At 35.7% G+C, this 26006-nt stretch overlaps 1 protein-coding gene across 5 annotated transcripts in view; it reads right to left on the bottom strand.

Annotated features, from left to right (window-relative positions):
* Positions 1 to 26006, bottom strand: part of PAN3 (poly(A) specific ribonuclease subunit PAN3) — a 97436-nt gene that overhangs the window by 39212 nt on the left and 32218 nt on the right. For 2 of the 5 annotated variants that reach the window (XM_039565785.1, XM_039565769.1), the window contains exons 6-13: positions 23292 to 23453; positions 15068 to 15218; positions 6902 to 7149; positions 6208 to 6312; positions 5497 to 5554; positions 4228 to 4389; positions 3950 to 4066; positions 3733 to 3834 (exon numbers count right to left, since the gene is read on the bottom strand). In XM_039565785.1, the coding sequence (XP_039421719.1) occupies positions 3733 to 3834; positions 3950 to 4066; positions 4228 to 4389; positions 5497 to 5554; positions 6208 to 6312; positions 6902 to 7149; positions 15068 to 15218; positions 23292 to 23453 (1105 nt within the window). The remainder of the gene's footprint in view (positions 1 to 3732; positions 3835 to 3949; positions 4067 to 4227; positions 4390 to 5496; positions 5555 to 6207; positions 6313 to 6901; positions 7150 to 15067; positions 15219 to 23291; positions 23454 to 26006) is intronic. The other 3 variants (XM_039565791.1, XM_039565798.1, XM_039565776.1) reach the window with 2 other exon arrangements.

The following is a 26006-nucleotide window of genomic DNA, read 5'->3' as shown; positions in this document are numbered from 1 at the left end:
TCACACTGTATCACCTGAAGGAAGAGGAGGTATTATTGAATAAAGAACACAAGCAACAAATTCTACCGCATCCAGAAGTTAGAGACATTAGTTTACAGTATAAAAATAAATGTAAGCTGCTATTTTTCTCCCCCATACCAAATCTCTACCAAGGTAGTTCTGTAACAGGGTCTGTAAATAACACAGCAAGAAAACACCCAAGACTGACCACATTGACACCAGTGACATGCAAGACAGCCATGTAAACCATAATCCTCATCTTTTAACTATGAAGGTCTCATGTTGCCAACTGAAGCGTTCAACATAAATAAGGTTGCATACCTGAAATCAAATTCTCTGAGATCACTGATCAGGTTCACAGTGTTGTGCCTCCTAAAATCTTTAAAAGCAATTGTACTAATCTGGGCCTCATGCTGCAGAGTACCCAACTTCCATCCATTCCCCTGCTTCTCTTGGGAGTCTCCTCTAGGCAGGCAGACGGCCAAGAAACTCTGTGAGGGGATGGAGAAAGGATCCATGAAGGCAGGCAATTCTGAGAAATCAAGTTATAGGTATGCAATCTTATTTTTCTCTCTTAAATTGCTCCTTCTACTGAGAAACAGACTAGAAAGCAGCAGTTATCAAAAAAAAAAAAAAAAAAAAGAAAGGCCAAAGCAAAGATGTGCAGAAAGATTTGGCAAAATTTGGGAATTCGCGCGACTTTTCCCCTAATTTATCTAATAAAAAGATTGAAAGATCAGGTAATAATTGTCATAGTTAGGAGACAGTTATCTTCCCTAAATATCCCTGTAAATTCTGTTGTGACAGCTCATTTTAATTAAATAATACTTTGAACAGACATTGATGCCCTATTTCCAACTTCCCAGATTATTCCTGCCTATAAAAGAAAGTTGAAATAGGCCAAATAAAGGGTCCAGATAGCCCATGAGCCTGTTTCAAACAGACATACACTAAAATCAGCTTGCAATGAATACTGAAGTGTATAAACAAACAAGCAGAATATTCTATTAGCCTCCAGTGATTTGCAGCTCAGAGGTAGATACCATGTCTTTGCAATCCCCAAATATTTCTCCTCCAGGAGTAAGCCCACTTCCCCCTTGAACCTAGGCAAATGTCCACAATAATCTGTGAAAGTTCCATGGCTTAATTATCTTTACACAGGTTTTGAATTTGCTACTTGTCTAGTTTCATTGGTCAGTCCTTAGTATTAGGCTGGAAGAAATAACAAACTATTTTTATTCATTTCTTCTTTATTCCAGATGATTTTTCAGACACCTACTACATTCCAGTCATTTTTAACCCCATTCTATCCCTTTACATCTTTAGAAGCATGAAAAGCACTATTCCACTTTGCTGTTGTTCATCCAGCTGTTCCATGCCTTTGATCATCCCTGTCATCTCTTCTCAGCTTCTTTGCTGCTCTTTTACACCCTTCAAAATACATGAGGAGGACCACAACTACAGATAGGAGTCTATCAGGCACACATCTTGAATACAATGTCTTCCATTTCATTGCTCTTTCTTAATAAGCTACATCAATCTCTTTCCTATTTATAGCTATTCAGCAAGAGAAAAGTATTCTCCTCAATCTACTTAACTATGGTCCCAGACCTATTACTGAGTGGCAACAGTCACAGCAGAGACCATCACTGTATATTTAAAGCTAGAGTTACATTTTTTCTTTGATCACATTGGTTTACATTACATCACCTGCTATATTATTGGTAGAAGTTCCAGTCTTGTAAAATCCTTCTGCAATCAATCACAACTGGCCTTTGTTTTTAACAATCCAAATAATCTGGTATTACCAGCAAACTTTGACAGACTATTTGTCTTCAGTGCAAACAAGTGAATGTGTTAAAAAATACAACTCCCAGGACATCATCTTGTGAGACCTGTCAGTCAGTGATCTTCACTGTTCACTCTGTTTCCCATATTCTAACCAGGCATTAACCTGAGAACCTTCTCTGCCATATGATTACTTAGGTTCTTTTAAGGACTCTGTTGAACTTCATTGAAAACCCCAAGGTTTTATCTACTGGATCTTCCTTTAAAGAACTTTGATAGATTAATGAGACATGACTGCCCTTTATAGAGCCAAAACTTAATTATTTTCCAGTGTGACAGAAGAACGTGTTCCCAAGAATTTTATTGTAACTTCTATTATTTTATCTAGAACAGACATCATTCTTCTACGATTCTCTAGAGAGATACAAAAACATAACAAGGACTGATTTACATGGAAATTGAAAACTGTGACTGGGAAACGCTCAGAAGTCTAGCCCTGCATGTAACAGTCATTAACCTGGCAGTAGATCTTCCAGTTTCATCTCACCAAATTAGTTCCACATCAGGCTCATTGAATCTATAATTGCACTCTGATTTGCCAAAGGATATGACACATCAAACTAGGGTTTTGATTACCACCAAAATCAGTGGTGGAAATCAAATTCCATCTCCACTTACACTGGTCAGCTCAGTGCAAAGTCAGTGAGAATTATGCAGTATATACAGTATCCACAAGTCTTTGAATGTATCTAAGTTTATCTTCAAGTCTTTGAATGTATTCACACACTACCAAACCAATACACTGTGATGTAAAAGATAGCCAAGTAAAGTTTTACAGCTCAACCTTTGAAACAGTTTGAATTCACAGCTAACAGCTCTAATTTCCAAAGGCACAAGAAAGAAAAAAACCTTAGCTTCTGTTTCTCTTCATATGCTGGCAGCCTAAAGACATTTAGGGAAAATGTCCTCTAATTAAAAAAAGACCTAGGCCATGTCACAGTCCTCTGGTCATCCCTAGTGCTGGATCTAATTTCAGGGCTGGTCCTGCATCAAGCAGGAAGTTGGTCCAAAGAAGCTCTGCAGGGTACCTTTCTACCCTAAGTCTCTCTGGGACTCCATTCGTTACCACCTCTCTTTCTCAGCACGGCACTGTTGTATTCCAGACAACACCTGACTGCAGTTTGCAAGACTGCAGGGGTCATGAACTGGTCCTAACAGGAAGAATGATTGAGCAGACTGTTCTGGAGAGGAAGTGGTTTTAGCCACAAGCATATGAGCTCTACTGGGCTACTTGCTGAGCCACAGATCACGCTGTGACAGGCTTTATGAATGTTGATGCAGTTTTAGTAACTCCATTGAAGCTATAGTATAAACATGACAAAAAAAAAAAAAAAAAAAAAAAAAAAAAAAAAAAAAAAAAAAAATCAGACCTAAGATAGGACGTTAGTGTCTGAAAAGAATATCCGGATATTTCAATCCGTTTCTTAACTAGCACTTCACATTTCAAACCATCAAATAAAATACTGTCTAATCACTCCTCAAAATACCTAGTGAGGAAAAAAGTAGAAAGGTAGGACACCTAAACAGCAAGCATCAAATTGGCATATCTTTTGAGTTTTGGAATCATTGCCATTAAATGTTAGGTGTTACCTGGTGACAGACCTGCAATAAGGACACCAGAGCTCCTGGCTCCCAATTTTGTTCCATTTTATTTTTCTTTCAAAGAGCCTTACACACTGACATCAATTTTATACTTGTTTGTTAATCTAAAAAAATTTTACAAATAGGAGGTGAAGAAGAGTTCTCTCATATCAATCAGCTTATGATATGACAGAACTGATTAGCCAAGAAATTAGGCTGAACAACTAATTCTGACCAGATGTTTACTGCTGAAGTATTGGAAACAGCGTACAGAAGTATTACATGATAGTGTAGTTTCCTTACCCCATTTCCGTTTTGTGAAATAGGAATCAGCACTAGGGTCATTGAAGTGTCTGCTCATCATAGTCTCTCCTCCAGCATGAAAATCATATGCAAACACAAGAGCTTAAAAATAGAAACAGGTGACATTTATTAACTCAAGCGCATTTGAAAAAAGTATCAACACATCAGCTGGGGGGAGGGGAGGAAGGGCAGAGGGAAAGAAAAAAGAAAAACTTACAATGTTCTCCAAAAGCTTTAGTGGTAAACACTTCACGCAAAGTTACTATATTTGAGTGCTGAATCTTTTTCCACATGTCAACCAATACCATGCACTTTGTGTTAACAAGACGAAAACCTAGGGAAGAAATTAAACCCACGGTTTAAAGTATAATGTTTAGGATGAGAATTTTCTACTTTAACATTTCATCTGAAACTGCTGAGAAACAACCAGACATTCAAATATGACTTCTATGCTTAGGAATGCTCATCCTACTGAGACAACTCAATTTTTCTCACCATGTATCCTCCGAAGGCAATATGGCAGGTCATCTTTACTATTTACGGCTTTATAGCACGATGTAATGTACCCAAAGTTGCTCGTTTTCTGTATCCGATTGGGTGGAGGCAGTGGTTCCAAAGGAAAGAGACTGTGGTAGCTGTCCACTTCCGCAGGAACTGCTATAATCAGTTTAGACACAGAAACACATTAGGTCTCAGCTGACCTTGAGAAAGTTACTGAGCAGCAGAGAAAACTAAAATGACTTTCACAAACACGTAAATTATCTCGACCGTCTTTTAGATGCATGTGAAGTTAAAATTCACTATTTTTGTTTTAATACCAACATACTGGTAGGTTCCTAGAAGTGATCTCACAGAATTAAAATAATTGTCTTCAGAAAAACAGTTACACCAAATAAAATCAACAGAATAGATGCACAGCTCCATCTGCCATTTCCTCATTTACCTTAGAAATTCACACTTATGAATGACATTTCTTTGGTGCTTTTCGTACACTGATTCATTAATAAGCACCAATTTCCATGTAGACTTCATACCATAGCAAGAACCCCATTTTCATCAGGAAAAAAAAAGCAAGTATCAGTCATATATGTTTTAATATACTGGTTTAGAAAACAAGGAGAGAGAAATGCTAAAGGTTTACAAATCAGATTACGAGACTACCCTTGCACTTCTGGATTAAAATACTAAACTGCATTTTTTTAACTGCATTGTTATCATATATGCACACATTTAGGAAGTAAAGATACTGCAACCAAAAACTATTTAAATCAAGCTGAGTAATGTAAATTGCCCAAAAGCCAAATCACATTAAATAGTATATGGTTCTTTAGCCTGACAACTAGTACAAAAGCCTTCACTGGTATTCCAGCCAATTCACTTCAAAACACACTGCTTTGCTAGTTTACATACAACCTTTGAAAAATACATGCATCATTTAAAGAAGTACCTAATATCTACAGAGTAATATAAAACTGTTCTTCACAATGCTTTACTGCCTTAATGATTTTTCCTTTCTCAGCAATTTGAAATATTCCTAACCATTAAGGAGTTTCAAAACAGAAGAAAATTAGAATAGAAGAGAGAAAAAGTAATTCATATTTCTAAAACACCTTGCATTTGGTTATCCACAGCCCAAGCTGATGATTAAAGCTTCATGAAAAATTAAAAACAGGTGGCATTTTTTGCAAGATGTTGTTAATATTGATGAATGTGCATGGTTGCAGAAAAACATGATCACTGTTTAGATTCATAAGAAACACTTACCAGGAATATCAGCCTGATCAATCTGGGCCATCGTTATTAAGTGTCTGTTGATGAGTTCCTAAAGGAAAAATTAAGTCAAGTTTTGAACATTATAATTCAGCTCATCATTTTTGATAACTTGAGAACACTGTCTTTGAAGCACTAGCTACCTGTACTAAAATAAGAATTGCTACAAGTGTCCAGGGCAGAGAGGGTCAGAAGACCACTAGCTTGAAAATTTGCATGATGAAATACCTAAATTCTGGAAGGAGCTTCAGAAGACATTTGCTATAACTGGCATTGACAAAGGCACCTTCTACAGTAAAGCTGAAATAAGTAACATTCCCAGCCAGCCTTGAGATGAGTCCTGAGAACAGCTCCTCAACTAACACCTGCATACACTTTCATTTCAGTGGGAGACTTCAAAACTGAGTAGTATTGCAGCTTAAAAGAATGCTACAAAAATAAACCCATGCACACCAAAAAAATACATCAGTAATAGTGCTCAGCTGAATAGTAAATCATGGCATGCAGATTAGATTGCAGTCATATGTGTTGTAACTCACCTGCACCCACTGTTGTACTCTACCTATTACAAGATTTGATTTTTCAAATTCTCCACAGGGAAAACTGACTGCACGGATTGCAAGTGTCTATTTCTCTTCTACCACTAGCAATTTTCTATTTTTTGCCAAGATATGCAATTTTCCTTTAAATTCTCTATCATCTTACCTGTCTGAGCTCATCTGCCATGAAGAATGAAGGTGCATTTGCTTTTGGCTGCATGTAAGCAACATGAGGTGCAGCTGGATGGTAGATGTGGTAGTTTGGAAATACCTAAAAATAAAATATTTCAAGAAGCTTTTTAAAATCCTTAAGGATAAGGCAAGTAAAGAGTTTTCTCACTCTCTCAGTTCAAACTACAGAACTATGAAATCTTCATGTACAATACAAGTTACAAATAAACTGTCAGATACATTACACCTTTTTTATGTGGTACTCACTTCTACTGATTTCAAGGGGGAGGGAGGTGTGTGCATATATGTATGTACATAGCTATTTTAACATTTTTGTAACAGCCTTTTCCCTGTCACTGTAAATGTAAGAGCTATTTAACCTATCAGAAAGAAAAACCTGACTTCTTGATGTTTTCTCATTACATATGTATCCACTAAGACACACAGAATGCTTTCTTTCTATTGCTGTATTAAAACCCCACAAAGCCCTACACAGCTGTAAATGAAAAAATACATAAAAATTTCTCTGGTCCTCATATTTCAGTGATTTTTGGAGAACAACCAAAGTAATTAAAAGGCCTAATCTTCATGCAGAATAAGCAGTTTAGATTGTTAAAAATAATATCTGTAGCATGAACCAATTCAGCACTTAGAAGCCCCAGAGAGTTGTGTATTGAAAGCCAACATACCATTCCTGTGAGAGGTGCTGGAGTTGTATCAGTGTAGAAGTATGTTGTTCCACCCACTGTTTCCTTCTGGATCACCTGGCCAGTAGATGGAGGCTGAGAGACAGCATTAGCGACAGACGCAGAGGCACTAGTAGGCACCATATAGTTTGCTGGGTTAGGAGTATGACTTCTTCTTCGAGGAGCAGGAGACGTATGAGGAGTTATTTTGGGAGAATGGAGAGGTGAAGATCCTGCTGACAGTGACATTCCTTAAAGAAACACAAGTACATATTGATCAAATCTGTCACCAAAAAAGTTTAGCAATTTCAGAAAAGCAGCCTTCACTACCAACAATATTCTGAGCAGGTGAAGACACTTAACTCTTCATATAGATAAAGAAATCCTTGAGAAATAAACCAGTAAGAGCATGACTGAACAGATGTATTTTCCCAAAAATCTTTGCTTAGTGCAGAGAGATAGGGCTTGGGAACTTACGATATACACATGAAGAACTGAAATGAAAAACACAGAAGGTAGCTGAAAGGGGAAGACAAGTCAAAATAATGCTGTGTCTAGAAGATAGATCATTAAACTGCAAAAAGATAAAATATTAATGACTATATAAGTGAGTGTTTACTTAACAGTTACATGAGCAGTCAATGGAGTTTGCTAAGATGTAACTCACTTCACCTGATTATGCATGTACCTTTTATTAGAACTCCACAGCTATGAATGTCTCCAGCAATACAGCACACAAATAAGTGGGAGTAATCACCTATTTTCCTGTAATTACTATATTCAAAAGTCATCCTCCAACAATCTATTTGATATGTAAAGATAGGTAACATCTCATGATATGAAGTCAAACAAACATCCTTGCAGGGATTTTCTAATCTATTTGAAACTATTTTATTGGCTGGTGTTCACCTTCAACATTACAGAGGCAACTCCACTGAAACGTGAGAAACTCTGCTTCTAAACAAAGTGCATCAATGAGAAAAACAAGGGCAGCTTTTTTGCATACACACTTTTTAGGTACTAAAAAATTGAATTACTTCAAGAGTTATTGCATGCAGAATTCTCAGATTTGCTTATTTATAAAAATTTAGGTGTAAAATAGACGTTCCAGGGTGCTGCTGAGGAAGAGGTAACTCTTCAAACAAAACTCCTTGCAGTTACTAGCAGATCTGAGATACTCAGGTGTTCAGATTAACACCAAGGAAAACATCTTTGACATTTATTGTTGCTCAGTTCAGACTGGGATGCACTTTCTCTTTTATACAATTAGAATTGCATAAGTCATACTAAATCCTTTTCTTGAAAGAATAGAAGATACACACCTTTCATATTTAACGTTCTATTGACAGCTGAGAATTCTTCTCTAATTAAGAATTCTGTTAGTTATTACTCAGATATTTGATTAAAATAATTCCATAAACTCTAGTAACCAGGGCAATTTAAGCAAATACTCAGCAAAAGAGAGCAAGAGCAATTTTTTTTGCATACACACTTTTTAGTTACATATACTAGTTTATTTCACTTCAATCACAAGTTACTGTACGCAGAGTTCTCAAAATGCATCATCAGTAATGTGTAGGAGTGATTTTACACTCATATCATGTCCCTTAAGTAATCTTATCCCTCCTACATTTCATTTTTTTTCTTTTTTAAACAAGGCAAAAGCAAATAACAGTTTCGGTATTAACAAGTAAGCAGTAGCTTGGGAAAAATTATTTTGAAGCTATACTATCTTGACAATATTAATAGAGTATTTGTAACCTTTCATTTAGCTCCTCTCATTTACTCCTTTGACGTATCAAAAACCATGCTTATTAATTCAGCACAATTCTCTTTTATTCCTCCAAAGTGAATAGTTCCAACAGAATAAACAAGATTTTTTAAATCTAAACTGTGGGAAAATCACATGCCTTTCTTTTTAATTATGTCTTTAAAGTCACTTATTCTTTTTATAAAAATGTAAAATATAAGAATATGAAAGGAAAAAAAGTCTGCACTTTTCTAGGCCAAAACTTTTCTTTATTTTAATACATGTACATGTGTGTACACACACCTTGTATATAAGCAATATTGTAGAATATTGCTGATTAGTATACTAACTTAAAAAATATAGTTATAATAGGCACTTCTAAATGGTAACATAAATAGTCTCCCAAAAATCTGTTTAGAAATTAACTCTATGACTGTAAAACTTCACACATTTTGATAGCACCAATTTATGCTACAAAAGAAAATAAGTTTTCATTAACATAAAAGTTACCTTGACTGACTAAGTAACACTTCAGTATTTCAACAGCTACTGTAAAGATTGTTACATTTTTAACAGAAGACTAGAACATGAATGCATTCTTCATCCACTGGGGGAAAAGATCCATTTCAAAGGAAACTATATATTAGTATTAAAAGTTGAAGGATGACTAAAGTGGCCATTAAACTGAAGAAACTCTACAGTTTATGATATCCAAGAGTCCTCTTCATCTGTGGAAAGCTACTGACATGTCTTTCTCACTCTATTCCAACAGAACAGAGTGAAATAGAAATAGAAAGCAGTATTAACTGAAGTCCTTGAAAGCACATCATCTCAACCCAGACAGGAATAACTGGCCTCAAGAATAACTGCTTCAATAAAACAGTCACCTGCAGGGATCATGACATAAAAACTCAGCAGCCTCATATATACTGATGGAAAATTAACTGAAGACCTCTGTGCTTTAAAATAAACACTATATGTACAAGACACAGTATACAGTAAATAATAGCTTAAAGAAAAGTGCAGACTTGCAACTAGCTAAAATTATACTGTGACCTTCCACTGCACGTTTCCCAGAAGAAAAAAGATCTCTAGTGGTTTTTACGGATACAATTTCAAAAAATCTCCACTTTAAGATTTACTTTTTAAAAAAACTTATTCCTGCCAAAGAATAGTTACACACATAAATCCTTAATGTCTCTGCACAGGTATTAATGCAAGACTGAAAGAAAAGGATCACAGCACATCCTCTCAGATGGCCTTCCAATCCAGCTAGGTCTCATTTTGAAAGGACATTGAGAGTTCAGTGAAAATCATCTGGCAGACAGAAAATATGGGCTCCTCATTTGCCAATATGCATAGTGACTTCAGGAGATGAAAGAAGCTTGACTACGCTTTGGTTTTATACTACTAGAACAATATACTACGCATGCTACAAGAATTTAAGAATTTTGCTCCTAGTGCCATGGGGTACAGACAGGCTGAGATAAATACTGAAGGTGATAGATTCTTCTGAGAGACTTGCATTACATTCTACACAATCAAAGTATTGAAAGCCCAGTATAACAACAAAAAAAAAACCCACCAAACTTCTAATACAGTGAAACTTATGCGTATTTCAGTACTTAAGGCAGCGAATACAGTGCACAAAGTCAAGCAGATATCACCAACTTCATTAGTATTTCAGTCAGTTAAAAGCATATTAATATTTAATCATAACAAATAGAATTAGAGGAAAATAAAGGAATATAGCTATATTAAAAAGTGAGTATATATTCCTACTGATTCATACTCAAGGAAAAAGATGTTGCTAAACATACTATAGTAACAATAGAACCACACCTCAGAGTATTAGGCTGGGTTTAATAGCACAGTTTATATAAATGCCTATTCACTTAAAGGCCTAAGAAAAAACGGGCTTTGAAAAAATCTATTTATGATTTACACATATATATAGATAGATATAGATATATCATACCAGTGATCTTGACAAATACCATTAGGCTTTCTCTATGAGAGGGTTCTAGATTCCCTTATATCAAAATTCAAATGCCAACAGGAATACTACGATAGACACCAAAAAGCCTATTTCAAATTGTCCCTCCTGAGACTTTTCTACCAGCAAAGATGGCTCTCCATTCCTTGTCTTGGGGAATCTACACTTCATGAAGAAGTCAAATACAATCTTAAAAGATGAACTGCAAGAACAGGCTTCTTTCACTTCACTGTTATTTATATTTAAAAAGAGGTAGCATGGTATGCAGCTGTCATGGTGTCACACCAAGGTGGAAATGGTTGTGGGATTCACAACATTCACAGTGATTGTGCAGGCTACCTACACACACCTGCAGCTCCCGATGCCATCCTTTTCCTGTAAAGAGAGATCATAATTTACATATCTCTCTTTATTCTTGTATTTTCATTTCTTGCCTTGTTTTTTATTTTCATTGTGACTGAGGAAAGGGAAATGGCAGACTTTGACATGCATTTGAGGCGATGCTCAAAGACATTTAATGAGATTACTGCTACTAATAAAGCTTTGTAGCACACAATGTATTTGAATTAAAAGCTAGGTTGTATTTTGAATCTGAGAATTCACACAGATAATCAAGATCAAAGGGCATCAAGCATGATCTCTTAATGACTCAGTATCTACAACTTTTTGATTTAATGAGAATTCACAACTTAGTGAGGCAGGATCTCATTAAGATCATGTGTATGCAAATTAGCTGGCCTACAACATTAAAGGTTTAAAAAAACCTTCAAGTTTTGCCTACAAATTTACTAATCTACAACTATATCCCTATGCCTCCAATGCTTGTAACGCATCCATTTTATCACTTTAATGCTCTGTACTTTAGAGATACCCCAGAACTAGGTAAATTTTGAAGAATGACAAAGCAAAGTAAATTATAAAATCAGGTAATATCAAGAACTTGAAGTAGCATCCTTAAATGCATTAAATATTTATTTTACTGTAAGCTTTCTATCAGGTCATTAGCATTGTAGCTGTGTATTTTCAAGTTAATTAAATCTGCTTCATTCCCTAAACAATTTAAATCATCAATTCTTCCTCTTCAGTTTTAATTGGGGAAATGATAATTTTACAGTCTCTTTGCCTTCTTCTGTTCTTACATTATTCTGGAATGCCTGCAGAACTTCCTTTGCACTATACTTATCCAGGAGGAGGGAACAAGCTCTTGGGGCCTTCAGCCACACAAACCACCTCAGCTGAAAGTGCTCCATCTCCAGCTGGGGCTGTGGGCTCTGAGAACGACACTCTTGCAGCTCATCACAAATGGAGATGTGTCAACTGGACACAAGCACAACGCCTTCTCACTCTGGCTCCTAAGCCTGCACGTTCATACTGGCAGCAGAAACGGGATCTCTTACATTCTGCATAAGCTCAGAACCTGACTTAGACTAAATACAGAAGCAACAGCAATTTGCAGTCACTTCCATCAGTGACAAAGGCATCATTCTTCAGCTATAACCTAGCTTTAGCAAACCCAAGACAGACAGATTTTCGCTGTTGGGAGCTATACATCTGTTCTCTCTCAGGTTTAACACAGCAATGATGTCTTACCACTTTGATGGCATACACGAATTTCTTTCATACACTGCATTGCATATTTTAATGACATTAATACTCTAAAACAGCTACACAGGACTGGGTAAGAAGCTTGTTAGCAAGAGTGCTGTTTGAAGATTGTCAACTCCTTACTAAATTTTCCACACAAATGACAAACAGGGTGTGTTTCCTAGCAAGGAAGGGAGGAGCAACAACATAGTATTCATATGAGTTTATGGAAAAAGAGCTTGGAAATGGTGAAGGAGAGATGTTTACAACTCTTCACTGAAACAATTTTCTCCCACCATTTGTGTAAGTTGCATTTTATATCACTCTATTTCCATATTCTATTAAAGGCTACCAAGATGAAGACAGATTCTGTGTTGAGATTACCCTAGAAAGCACTTACATAAGTAAACGTGTGAATGTAGCAGTAACCTCCTTCATGCTACATCCAAATGGATAGGTCAGGCATGGATTCAAGCTATCCACTAAAGAATTTTAGGTTTCCCCTGTCATATTTCTCAGTGTTTCTGCAGTACTGTTGACAAGACAGGCAGAACAAATATTTTCCAAGGATAATTGAGTTAAATATGAAATACTAGATGTCAAAAGTGGTTTTGATTTACACCTACCTTTAGGGAAATCTCAGAAACTAGATATGTGAAAGAACTTCTATTTTTCCATCATCAAGAAGAAAATCAAAGGACTATTTTCATGATTTACCTACTTTGTTATGGGTGAATAAAACTATGGAAGTCTTAAATTATTCCTACTACATTTTCTTATGTTTTATGAAATCTTAATTTCCTCCAGTACCCTGTAAATTACTATAAGCAATCTTAATCTCACAGAAATACTTCAATCTGCAAAGTTATTCTACTGGAGAGTATGCACCCGTTAACTGGAAGGAGACTTATCTTTATTCAAAGGAAAATTCTTATAAACTCTTTATATGGGTTTCATTTGAATTTGTTTTCACTTATTGAAACCTAACAGATCTCAACCATTTTTTCATGACAACTTCTGAATGTATTTAAACATTTTTTTATTCTGTTATCCAGCATGATCTAAGTGGTGAAGCTTCCCCACACAAAGATACGGCTTTCTTATTTAAGAGCCTAATTGTTTAGAAAGAGCACCTCCTAGCTGACCTTGAGGTAACAGGAATTTCTGTGGATGTATTCTGTTGACAGCTTTAATGTTGACACTTAAATAAAAATAAATGTCTATGAGCAGTATTTACATAGGACACTTAGGTTCAGAGAATTCTGCACTCAGTGAGAGAAGAAAAAAGCTTCTAGAAAAATTCAGAGAATCCAGCCAAGATCCCTACTTTGAACTATATTTTCTTTTTAATTATACAGGAAGAGCAGGGAAACAAGCCAACTCGGCCTGAAATTAGCTCTTATGAATACTCCCCCATCCCTCTTGTCCATAAACAAACAATAGTATCTGAGGCTAGAAAGTATGCAGCATTGGTATCTATATTTATTTCTAGGAGCTGAAATTGTTGTGCGAACTTCTTTCATCAGTGTTACTTATCCTTTCAAGTATTACTTACAGATAGTAAAGAAATGGGACTGTGAAGGATCCCTCTGAGACCCCACTGGACACTTTCCAAAAGTAGATCATTTTACTGTATTCTATTTAATCCTTTATACACTTTTCAATCCAGGTGACAAGGCTGAGAGGCATATAAACACAACAGTTTTCCAATAAGATGGTACAGCACAATATAGCATCAAGCAGACACAGAACCACAACATGTTCATTTGATCAGCAAAAGTATCAATCAATCACTTTCCTAACCTGCTCTGCTAAGTTTTTACATGCAAGCTAAATGCTGGCTTCTTTCACACTGACACTGGCACCAAGAAAGACTGAAGTTCATTTTAATAAATGGTAATTGCCAATAGATGTTTAAAAAAAAATCATCTGTAACATTTGTCTGTCTGCCTTTTGGCAGCTACCTAATGCTTCTTGTCAGCCGCAAGAGACTGCTGGAGGTTTAAGAACATACAGAAACTCATTAAAGAATCTGCAGTGTGAATATCCAGATCTGCTGATGACTATTTATTGGAAATATTTTAATTTTATTTAAACTGAATTATTAGAATTAAGTTAATATTTTAAGATCAGAAGACTAAAAGATGCATGAAGGGCTTCAACTTTTCAAACGTGTAAAAAAATCTGTCAATTATATGACTGCATGAAACATTTCAGTAAGAGTTTTAAACCTGGGAAATAACAATAAAGTGGTCTTAAAAGTTTGAGATTACATGTGACAGATACAATAAAAATTAATACTATTTTGCAAGGCAAAGTATTTTAGAATTAGATTGTCTTCTACTTTTTGTTTTTAATCCAGATTTTAAAGTCCTCATATACACTCATTAATATTGCAAAAAATTACTTCTACGTCACACAGTCTAGAAACAAATAAAAAGAGCAGATCAGTGTATGGTAATCCAAGATCATATGTATTTTAGACTACAATGCATTTCTAGACTATGGGTAGTTTAAATCACCTTCAAGTATTGTTCTGGCAAGAACCACTTAAGACACAGTATGTGATAACTCAGCAATCCTTTTCCCCAAAAGGAGCAGAGTTAAGTTGTTAATTTCAGTGCTGCTGTGGCTGAGCAGATTTCACAGCCTGCAGTGTGATTTCCATACTACTGGAAGATAAATCCAAAGTTCCCCTACTTTTTGAAGATCGCCTGAAAATTAAGAGCTAAAGTAGGAGGTAGTACATTTATACCCGATAAATCTGATAACTATATATATATAGAGTTATGTTTGACAAAACAAACCACTGTACAACAAATCAGTACTCTCAACCTACCTGGTGCTAACCCAGCAGCAGCAGGACTTCCCATGGAGGGGTGAGAGAACAAGGCTTGAGAGAAGGCAGACATACTTGACTGGGATACATTACTCAGCCTGGAAGTTGATCCTCCTTTGGGAATAAACTCACTTGCAGAAGGATTTGGTGTCTGTTTAAAAAAAAATAATAATAAATTAAATGTTTATTTTAAATGAAAAGGAATTGAGAGTGTCTACTTGGTAGAAAATACTTTCTAGAAAGGCCTACTAGTACAGGGGTTATTTTTAAGGTACATACAGCTTGCTGACAAGAACAAAGAATACTGGAAGCTGGTCTACATGAACAAATTTAGATGTGTTTTTAGCTTATGTCTGAAGTAGTATAAGCAAACCTTCCATATGAACAGCTGGTGTACAAATTCATACATTTTGCAAAGGGCTTTCCATAAGCATTACATTACAAGTTGGAGAACAGACTCGACACTGAGAAATCTTTGCCACAGCTGCATAGACTGCTCCCCCATGACAGCAATTTCATTTCAAACTAACTAGCAATTTCAAATTAAAGGAGTGAAAATGATTCCCACTAGAAAAGTCACCCCTGCCTCTATTTCAAATAGATCTGTATGCTCAGATTTTTTGTGGAGTTAACTCTTGTTTTAATTATGTGTGTTTCATTTATCTAGCACCTTTAATAATAAAGTTTAATTTGGTGCCACAGAAAGAAGTAGAAGCAGAATGATGGTCAAACATCCAGTATTTGTTAGTACATAAAAACACAAGCAATTTTTAATTTCTATTAAAATCAGTGCAGACAATTTTGTAGTTTGGGGTTGTGGCGTTTGTTTTGAGATGATGTTTTTGTTTGATTTGGGGTAGGGAGGGTAACAAAAAGAAAATCCCAGTTAGAGCTCAAAAGGCAAAAAAGCTTATTATTGGACAGCCAATTACAAATGACATGAGTGGAACAAAAACTACATTAAGCCAAGAAATAAAACCAATTATTGCATGAACACACTGAAAAGCTAGAAGATTATTAAATTACAGGGTTTAGCTTATTATGTAACCTGCAGAGTACCTCACAAAAGTGTCTAAACAAGTTAGGTAAAATACGAAGACAGCAACAGCTCCCAATAGACAAGGGATACTGTTAAGATAATCTATAATGGTTTTTTACAGAAAATTATATTGGACTAGTTTGGTTTCGGGCAGTTTTAAAATGACCAAATATATCAGCTGTTAGTTAAATTACCTGTATTGATTTTACCAATATAGTGGCATCAGAGAAAGTTAGTGCCAAATTAGAAGCGAAGTGTGAACATCAATTTAGACAGTAAAGGAAGTATTTGAAAAGAGTTTCTGCTAATTGGGTTTTGATACCTCTATTTCAATATCATAGTATTAATGTATTTCAAAGCACTGAAAAAGAAGATTCTCAAAGTTGTAAAATTAAAGAAGATGCCCAGGTTTAAAAGCAAATAGCAAAAATACTCTACCTTTAATCACGCAGTAAATTTTAACCACTATCCACTTTACGATATCAACTTTACCCCCTTGTCATCTTACATGTTTCTGAATATTCAAGGAACATCTATAAGCAAGTACGTAGATTGTGAAGTAAAACACTTACATTTAAATGCGTAAAGAGTTCACATGAATTTTAAAACTCTTTAATCACAGTTAAGGAATGCCTATTAAGCTATACACTAATACAACAAAACAAATGGTAAGTTGAATTATACAGACTGAAAACACATAACTGACACATTTATACTCAAAAGATAATATTCTGGACTTATCTGAATTTAGGTACAGGAATAACTAAGAGAATGGTGTTCCTCTAGACAAAAACTGGCATGCAACCATTCAGCGAAATCTGCACTGAAACTGAAGAAAATTACAGCGGTGGTAAAGAGTAATGTAGAACTTTTCCAAACAGTGACAGAGCTAAATAGTCATCAAACACAACAACTGGGAGAGCAAGGGACAGAATTTGTAACATCTTGCTAAAAGAACAAAATTCTAAAGAACTACAAGGTCCACATTTTTCCACCGCTAAAAGCAGCAGTGACACATCCATAGCTCTATCACACCTAAATTCTCTGTCAACCAGGCGACAAGGGCAGGACATGGCATAAGGTTTGAAGCATGCAAGCAGAGAGAAAAACACCTTCTGGAAGATAACTCAAACTTTCCTAGAGCAACTGAGAAAGTTCCCAAAATCCCATCCATGGCATTCTGGATAAACTCTTCCCATTTTCATCCAGTGATTCAGACAACTCCTACAGCACAGAGATGGTTCTTATTTCTAAATGCATTCTGCAAGTTTCATAGAGACCAGTTTTGGCATCAAAAAGTTATTTATTTACTAAAAAGTTACTTACTTACTAAATCACTTATAACCATCAAAATTTTTAAATGCAGCTTCGCTTTAAAAAAGAGCTCCACTTTAACTGTAGGTGTTTTAATTTATCCAAGTGAAAGAGTCAAACCCAGGAATCTGCTAGGGCTGATCTGGTTTATGCTACCGAATTACAAACAGCAGTGGGTCAAGTCTGATGGAAATTCAGTTTCATTCTATTTTTTGATATCACAATTCAGGATGAGCATCAAAGCCTGCTAAGATTAAGTTGTTTTTACATAACTTTGATGAAAACATTGTATATGAGTAAACAGCTTTGATTTACAAAGATAGACCCTATACTATGAAAGCCTGTTTTACTTCTCTGTGATGCTACGAACATGAAGCTGCAATCCCAGACTTTCCCCACTGGCAAAAAAAGTGTTTTAATTTTGGGTTACAATTTTAAAAGACCCTTCCACCTTCAAGTTGTTTCCTAAGTATAGAAAAATACTCAAGTTCCACAGTCACTAGCCAGAATAAACTAATCAAAGTAATACAGCAAATTTTAGTAACTGGTGGTCAAAACTAGCAAATACTGTCAGACAATTTGAAGCTTAAGCCCCAATCCACATTTAAAGTCATTACATTTATGTAAAGCTGCAGTTCTTAAAAACTTTCATGCTTTTGAAAACATTTTATCTGAAGTAAAACATTAATTTTTCTGAATACTATTTTCTTCCATGCAAATAATTAAAATAATTAGGCCACAATAAGTGACTAAACTGAGGTAGTGTAATATTACTATAATTTTTTTATTTTTTACTTTTTTAATCATTTTTTAATCATTGTAGATAACCATTCTGCAGCAATGACCATGCAAATATGCCAGAATTATAAAGCCACATTCTTAATGGCCAATGATTCAAAATATTATATTCCTGGCCTGAAAAAATATCCTACTTTCACTCTGTCATCTCATAATACAAAGTATAAATTCCAGGTTTAGTTCTACATTTGGATCAACAGTAGGTTTGAAAATGGGTTTAAATGGTAACTATGTTTTAGAACCTGACAGTATTCTTACCGTTTTTGCCTTAGAGTCCAACCAAACTTCCCAAGATGAAGTAAAAAAGAAAATTAAACTCTTATAAGAATGAAAATAATCTAGATCTTCTAAGTGAAAAACATTTTCTTCATTCTGTATTATGTTTAAATTTTGCGTAAGTACAGCTTTTAAACAAATTTCATTTAATTAGTAATTAATTACTCATCTCAGAATAAAGTAACTTACGCTAGATGAGGCTTAAAATTTTAAGTCTGAATAAATCAGGATTGGTAAAATATGTAGAGAAAATTGGTATTGAAAACTTATTAATTTTCAGGAGTAACTAAAAGAATGGACATGCAAGAATCATGTAATGATTATGCAACACTGTGATGTCAAAAGGCAGCAAATGTACTTCTAAACACTAAACAAAAACTACTAGCACTGTCTGCACTGTGTTAAATAAGCCTATTTTCAGTTTCAAATGCAAGTGTCCCATAAAAAGGCACATACAAAATTTCAAAATGCTAATACACATGTTTTCAACAAACAGCATTAAAGAAGTATAGCTGAGCCAGCTATGTTATGTTTTTCTAGCAAACCACCTAAGGCAACTTCTAATGGATATCTTTGCTAAAATTGCCATCATTCATTCCCTTTTCCTCTCAATCTTGCCAACTGAAATCTCATCCCCCTTCTTCCAGTATATTAATAAAAATGCTGTCAAACTAAAACAGTGAAGCTACTTCCCTAATTATTACCTGAATACCTACATCATGCATTCTCAGAATGATTCAGTGAATAAATTTCATCAAAATACCCTATTTTCAGATTCTTTATGTCCATGCCTCTTTTCAGTCAGCTTTGCAAAGAAACTTCCAAAGACAGGCCACAAAACTGAGTCCGCCCAGCTCCACTTACAAAAACAATTCCTATACTTCTGTACATCAGAGTGAAAAAAACTTTATAAGACACATATAAATACAGTCCAAATGAGGGCTGAATTTAGCCATGATGCAATTACTAAGGATGGAACCACAAAAGTACAAAAGGAGGCCAGGACTATTAACTCATTTGCGTCACCAGTCAGCTCAGAATTTGTCTGGTGCTTTTCCAGGTATGAAAGGAAATAAAATATAGCATGGAGGGGAATAACCAAAATATTCTGTGACTACCACAAAAAAAAAAAACCACCAAAAAAACACCAAACCCAAAACAATTCAAGGCTCCTTAAAAGAAGGTACAGATGAAAGTAAAGAGCAAGCCAAGGAGCTAAGCTGAAGACCATCACTGGAAGGACTACACAGCCGCATGTAGCATTACTGTATGCTGAGGAGTTGCACATAACAGATTTCTGTAATCCAGAAATAAAATCAAAATTCCTGTTTCATCAACTATCAATTTCGATACATATGATATGTCTTTACACTCCTGAGTGGTAAACTTGTAAGGCCCCACTGCTGCAGTAACTAATAATGAATCCTCAAAGTGCCTTTAAGTACAGAAGTGAGCTGGAACACAGGGACATACAAGTTATGAAGCCTTTGGAAAGTCACACAGGGATCCCACAAGAACACTGGATACCACCCTTCTCTCTCTCTCTCTCTCATTTCTCATTCAGCATCTCTCAAGACAGCATGCAGCTGTACAGCAGCAGCCGCAGCAACACCACATCAGTCTCAGAGGGTGTAATGCTACTTTATTAGATTGGTTCTGGTCCCACATTCAACCAAAGCCCAAAGCCAGCTACCTAACTCCAAAAGTAGGCCAATCTCATTTGATTTCAGAAGGATGTGCTAATGTACTTAGCATGCTAGAAACTGGATACAAGACTCTTTGTTCTCTTTTTATGTTCTCCCTCACTTCCAAATTCATGCTGATCTGTTCTGACATCCCAAATTACATAATCATGTAATGGTTACAGAAAACCATCACTAACACACATCCATGTTATAAAGCAGAGCACTCCTTTACCAGTCTATTTTTGGCATAGTTTTCATAATATCTCTTAGGAACACAGAAACATGCAGAAGTCTTTCTTGAGCTTAATATGTTGTTATTTTGTTGCTGTTGGGTTTTGGGGTTTCTTTGTTGTTTTTTAATGGGCAGGTATGAGGAGATTATATGAGGAGATTCACTTCACAGAGCATTGTTGCAATTCCTCCAAGATTTCCTTGAGAGCCATGACATCAGGAAAGGATGCATTTCGTGATGTCAGAGCAACCCAGAAGATACTGGAGGTCGCCAACGACTTCAAAGCAAATCTTTCTCTCCCACCACTGAATTGGTGTAACATGCTACATTATAATTACTGTGACAAATCATCACATCACTCCAACAATAGGCTCTAAGAAATTTCAATTTGCCAACATTGTTAGTTATATTGCTCTACTGCTCTTGCAGAAGAATTAAGAGTCAATTTCTTTAAAACTGGGTAAAATTTGTTGGCTAAAGATTTATTGGTTTATAAACCAGAACACAGGCTCAGACAAAACTACTAGCAAAGTCTTGTTACAACTGGCAAGTAGATCTCACTAAAAAGCAAACTTTAAAAGATTTGGAATATTTTCACATTTCTTTAACAAAATCCTTCAAAGTACTGTAAAAACATCTAAAGTTTTAGAAGTCCATGCTCCTAACGCAACATATTTGAAAATTTTCTTTTTCTCTGATTATTTTTTGCTCAGGAAACAAACAACCAGTTATTGATGGTGAATAAGAAGTGATCTGTGTAACTAAAACATACCTATTCCTACTATTTTAAGGAGAATTACCATTTGCTATTATAATATGTATCATGTGGTAGTATCGTAGCTCAGGACACTTCCTAATGTAAGGTAGGATACATCACTATAAAACAATCTCTGGTTTGGGTTTTTTTGCTTTTTTAATGCACAACCCAGAGTACAATTCACTCTGCAGACTTCACATTTAATCATGTCAGTGTAACACCATACTTAAAACAGATCCAGATTATAAATTCATAGCCATGCAGGAGTAACAGTTAAATTATTTTACAAAGCAAGTTCTAACACCCTTCCTTCTTCAGTCTTGCCAGACTCCACAGTTTCTCTTCAATCCCTCCTGTTTCTCCTCCAATTCTATTTATTATGGCTGGCACATCCTTCTGTTTGTGTTTGCACCACATGTGCATGTACATGCTTCGCTAAAGCCCACGTCTCCATGGGAAGCTATGCAATTGCATCATGCAATACAAAATCTTACGCTGCATGTACTTTAAATCAATTCTGTAGCTGGGACTCTGCTGCAATAAAGGAGCCTGGAACTGCACTCTTCAAAAGAGATGTGCTCTGCAGCCAATCCCAAACAGCACCAACCTCAGACAGCATGGGGACCTTAAGCTTCCTTCCCTTTGCCACACTTTGAATGCTACTTCAGAGTGCACAGGTACTGAGAAGACAACTGCTCCTGGCAAGAAGCTTCAAGTTTCAGGCTACTGCCTCTCCAGCCTCCAGAAGCATTAAGTTCTTTTGCTTCTAATCTAAATGGAGTAGATTAACAACAAAGCTTGTTGCATCACTGTACAGCAAGAAAACAACAGAGGACAGGAGTGCAAACGGGACTTTTCTCGCCCTCGAATGCCCACCTGAAAACTTAAGACAAATTTTCTGATTCTGTCTTCTCAGAACAACTGTCTTTAATTATGGCTTACACTATTAGATACACATGACAAATTCAGTTTGTCGATCTTCTCTCCCTTCAAAATAGTACTGCTTCACAGGCTCTCACCATTGTCCTTCAAGCTTACCTGGTCCTTCTACCAATGTTTCCTTTAAGCTTCATCTTTTCTCCATGAGTGGCTGTGCTGCTTCCCCAGCAGCAAAAGGGCCAAGATAGACTGATGGTCCAACTGTCCCTAAACAATGTAGCATCAGTTTGCCTACATCATGCTGCTCATGACTGCCCCTTTCAGTAACACAGAGACATCCAAACATCAAATAACGTAAAACTAGTATCAGTGTGGAAAGGAGCTCATACAAGCATCATGCTGGCCCCTAAATGGCAGAAATTTAGTGAACTGAAAGAAAATCTTAAAGTTCCACAAGTTCTAGTTGTAAGTCTGTTGTCAATGTACCCATTTCATTCACTTAGAATACCAAAAATAACATAACCCTCATAGGAAGACAAAAATAACAGTCTCTGAGGAATCAAAAGCACTACATAAGTGAAAACAGTATTAGCAGCAGTGGTGCAGTCCCAGCCACTGTAATATTTCCATCTAAACTCCATTTTAAGGGACAAGAAGCAGATTCATCCCAGACTATAATTATCCTTCATTATTATCCCAAGGATTACCTGCTACTTCAGTAAAGAGATTAAAATCCAGCTGTACCAACCCCTCTTACAGAGCTGAAGAAGACTCAGGAATAAAGTAAAATGATGGTAAGAGTTGCATATATTTCTCAAACAAGTTGAGAAATATAAACCATCCCAACAGAAAAATTAAGAATTTACACTTCCTGATCATGGCAGTAATGTCTTCAAATTCCATACTGAGGGCATCTATTTGCATTGTGTCAATCACTAATTTTACCAGTAGAAAACTTCCTAGGATGAGAATTAAAGGTTGTAGTTGTTTGCTTTTAGAATACATTAAATGATTACTTTTGCTCCTTTTCCTCAGATTATACGAAAATCAAGTAAAGTACATAGCTCAGCAATGGGTGAAGATAGCATCTCCAAATCACACTCTTAAATGGCCACTACACCTATTTTGTGAAATAAATATTTGATTTGATCTTAACTCATGGAGTAACTGTTTCTAACATTTCCCAAAATTTAAAATAAAACATCCAAAATACTGAAAAAGTGACTAGTAAAAAATAATTTTACCTGTAAATTGTTTTCTGTGACTCTGTTCCACCAAACCATATTGATGGGTACTCCTGTTTTACACCTGTCAGCCAGACAGCCAATAGGGTTCTTTGATTTTCTTGCTTTTGATCCCACCGGAACTATCCTCTCATCCAGCATCCCCAGTCGATACTTCCTGGGCTATGAAAAAGAAGGAGAGAAACCAGGCCACTCCTAACAACCCTCATCTAAAGCTACACTAAAATAGGTATTACACTGTGATATGATTCTGGATTGGTGGAATAGGAAACAATTTGCAAGTAAAATTTAACTGAGACTGTTTCCTTTCAATCCTGACTATGGTTATAATAAACAATGCTTAAAAAAAAAAAAAACCACCAAAAAAGAAAATAAAACTTCAGGGACTACTAATTATTTGTAAGCAAAACCATCTATCATGAGTCAGCCACTAAGAAATGGACATAAATTTGGGAATTCTGTACAAATAAGGAATTGTTTAAAAAAAAAAAATCCATATTTTCAAAACAGATACCTTCAATCACATCATAGTAATGAACACCTCCCTTGAAATTTCTACCAAACAAATTTTAAATTCAAATTTGCCATGATTTATCTCCTGAAAATTTGCTTTTAAAAATCAGGTGGAACTGAGTAGCCAATTGCAGCAGAACTCAGGGGAAAATATTTCTCTCAGGTTAATGTTTAAAAAAAAATAACTTCAGCTACCGTCTTAAGTGAAAACAGACAAGAATTAATACGACAAATGCATTAGGAACTGTCATAAAATTGAGAAAATACACATTTAAGGAAGTTAACATGCAGGAATTACTTGCACTTCATTAACAGTGACATTTCTATTACATTGGCAGTGATCTCTACAAATGGAACTATTTATAGAGAATAATATGAACATTAAATTCAAAAGGCACACTGTAAAAAAGAAAATCTGTTAAATACTTTCAAACAGGTAAAGTACAGAAGTTTTCCAGATTTCTCTGTGCTTTCAAACCTATGCGTATCTACCTAAACAGTAAATATCAAAAGAAATATTTTAGCATCTATGCATATTTAGACCTTTTATACCAATTATATCAATGACTGGATCAAACTGCAGGGGTTGGCTGGTTTTCTTTTGCTGTGGGGTTTTGTGTGGGCATTTTTATGTGACAGTGCAACTATCATCTGGATAAAGATCACTATGTAATCAAAGCTTAACTTACCTTTATTCAGATACCTACTTCACCTAGCACCTTAGAAATCTTAGCAACATGTACCTTCACACACATTTTAGAAATTATTCCTCAGGAAACAAGGCAAGAATCTAACTGGAGAAGACTTCCCACTCACACAGAAACAATTTGTAAAACACAGGACATAACTACCATAAAATGGCTGCAAAAACAAAACCTAAATAGATTCTCTCCTCTACTTCCCGGAAGCCTTTTAGGCTGAAAGCTTTGGAAAGAATTAAGACTCAGTAGAGTCAACAGTACCTCATTTGCCTAAAAAACCCAAACAAACCAACTCCTCCAAAAAACCCCACAAAACCCACAAACAAAACAACAAAAAAACCCCAAAGATACCAACATGGACTATGAACTACCAAAGGCAATAAAGTTCATGGAGGAGTTAACCAACCTTAGTAACAATCAACAAGACTGAATTTTACCATACCAATTAGAAATCTGTGATGGGTAGCACAAAGTCCTCCTGCAGTTCAAACACACACCTGATCATGGTAAATCTAAGTATCGGTTCTTTATTTGGAGAAACACTCAACTATTGGGCAACTTATTTCAGTAAATCAGAAAGACTACTAAAATCCTAACCTGCAAAGCTGTAAGGTCTGAGAAGCTAGACATTCGAGCAAGATTTGACTTCAGGGCAGGGTTTGAATACAGTATGTATTTCTCTTAGGCCAACTATTGGAAATAGCACAATGAAGAGTAACAGTTTCCATGGAAGCTTTCCATCTCTCCCTGCTCTACCAAGTGCAGGGGCACAGTCTGCCTCAGACTACTGGACTATAACCCAGTGCCCAAACATACTTCCATTCATAAAGGGTTCTTCTAATCTTCCATAATAACTGGTTTTGCTTTTGTCTACAAATATTTAAAAAAGGAGAACCAAAATGAAGGAGGAAATGAGCCAATCTGGAAGAAGGCTATTTTGGTTCAGATTCCAGACAACAGGATGAAACTGTATTTTAGGCCTTATGAAGGACCATACTGATAGCTGGGAGACAAAAAATGGTTAATTCTAAACCCTAAAGCAACATAGAGACAATATGAGTTCATGTTCCAGTAGTTTTTGGCCTACTTGTATTAAAAAATGGAATTAAAAACTGGATGAGACCAAAATAAAATTTTTACTTTCATTACCCATCATAAGACACTAGGGGATTACTAGGACAAGATTTCATTATTTAGACAAACATTAGAAGATGGAATATACAATATTAACATTTGGAAATAAACTTTAGTCTATCTGCACCAAAGTCATTTTAAATAACACTAGTTCTCAGTGAGCAAAATGGAATCTGAATTTAACACATATCAGAAAACAGTATCTGCCAAGAGGAAAGATGCAACAGAAGGGAAAGCAAATAGAGAAGTTTGAGAAGTTTAAGTGTATCAACTTTGCTACATCCTTGACCTCTACACAAAGTAGGAAATAAAGCAACACAAAACAGTTCACCTTAAAATGAGCAAGAACTCATCAACCACTGATTAC

Source organism: Corvus cornix, chromosome 1 (genome assembly GCF_000738735.6).
Source record: "Corvus cornix cornix isolate S_Up_H32 chromosome 1, ASM73873v5, whole genome shotgun sequence".
Classification (NCBI taxonomy): Eukaryota; Metazoa; Chordata; class Aves; order Passeriformes; family Corvidae; genus Corvus; species Corvus cornix.
This window is presented reverse-complemented; position numbering and strand designations above follow the sequence as displayed.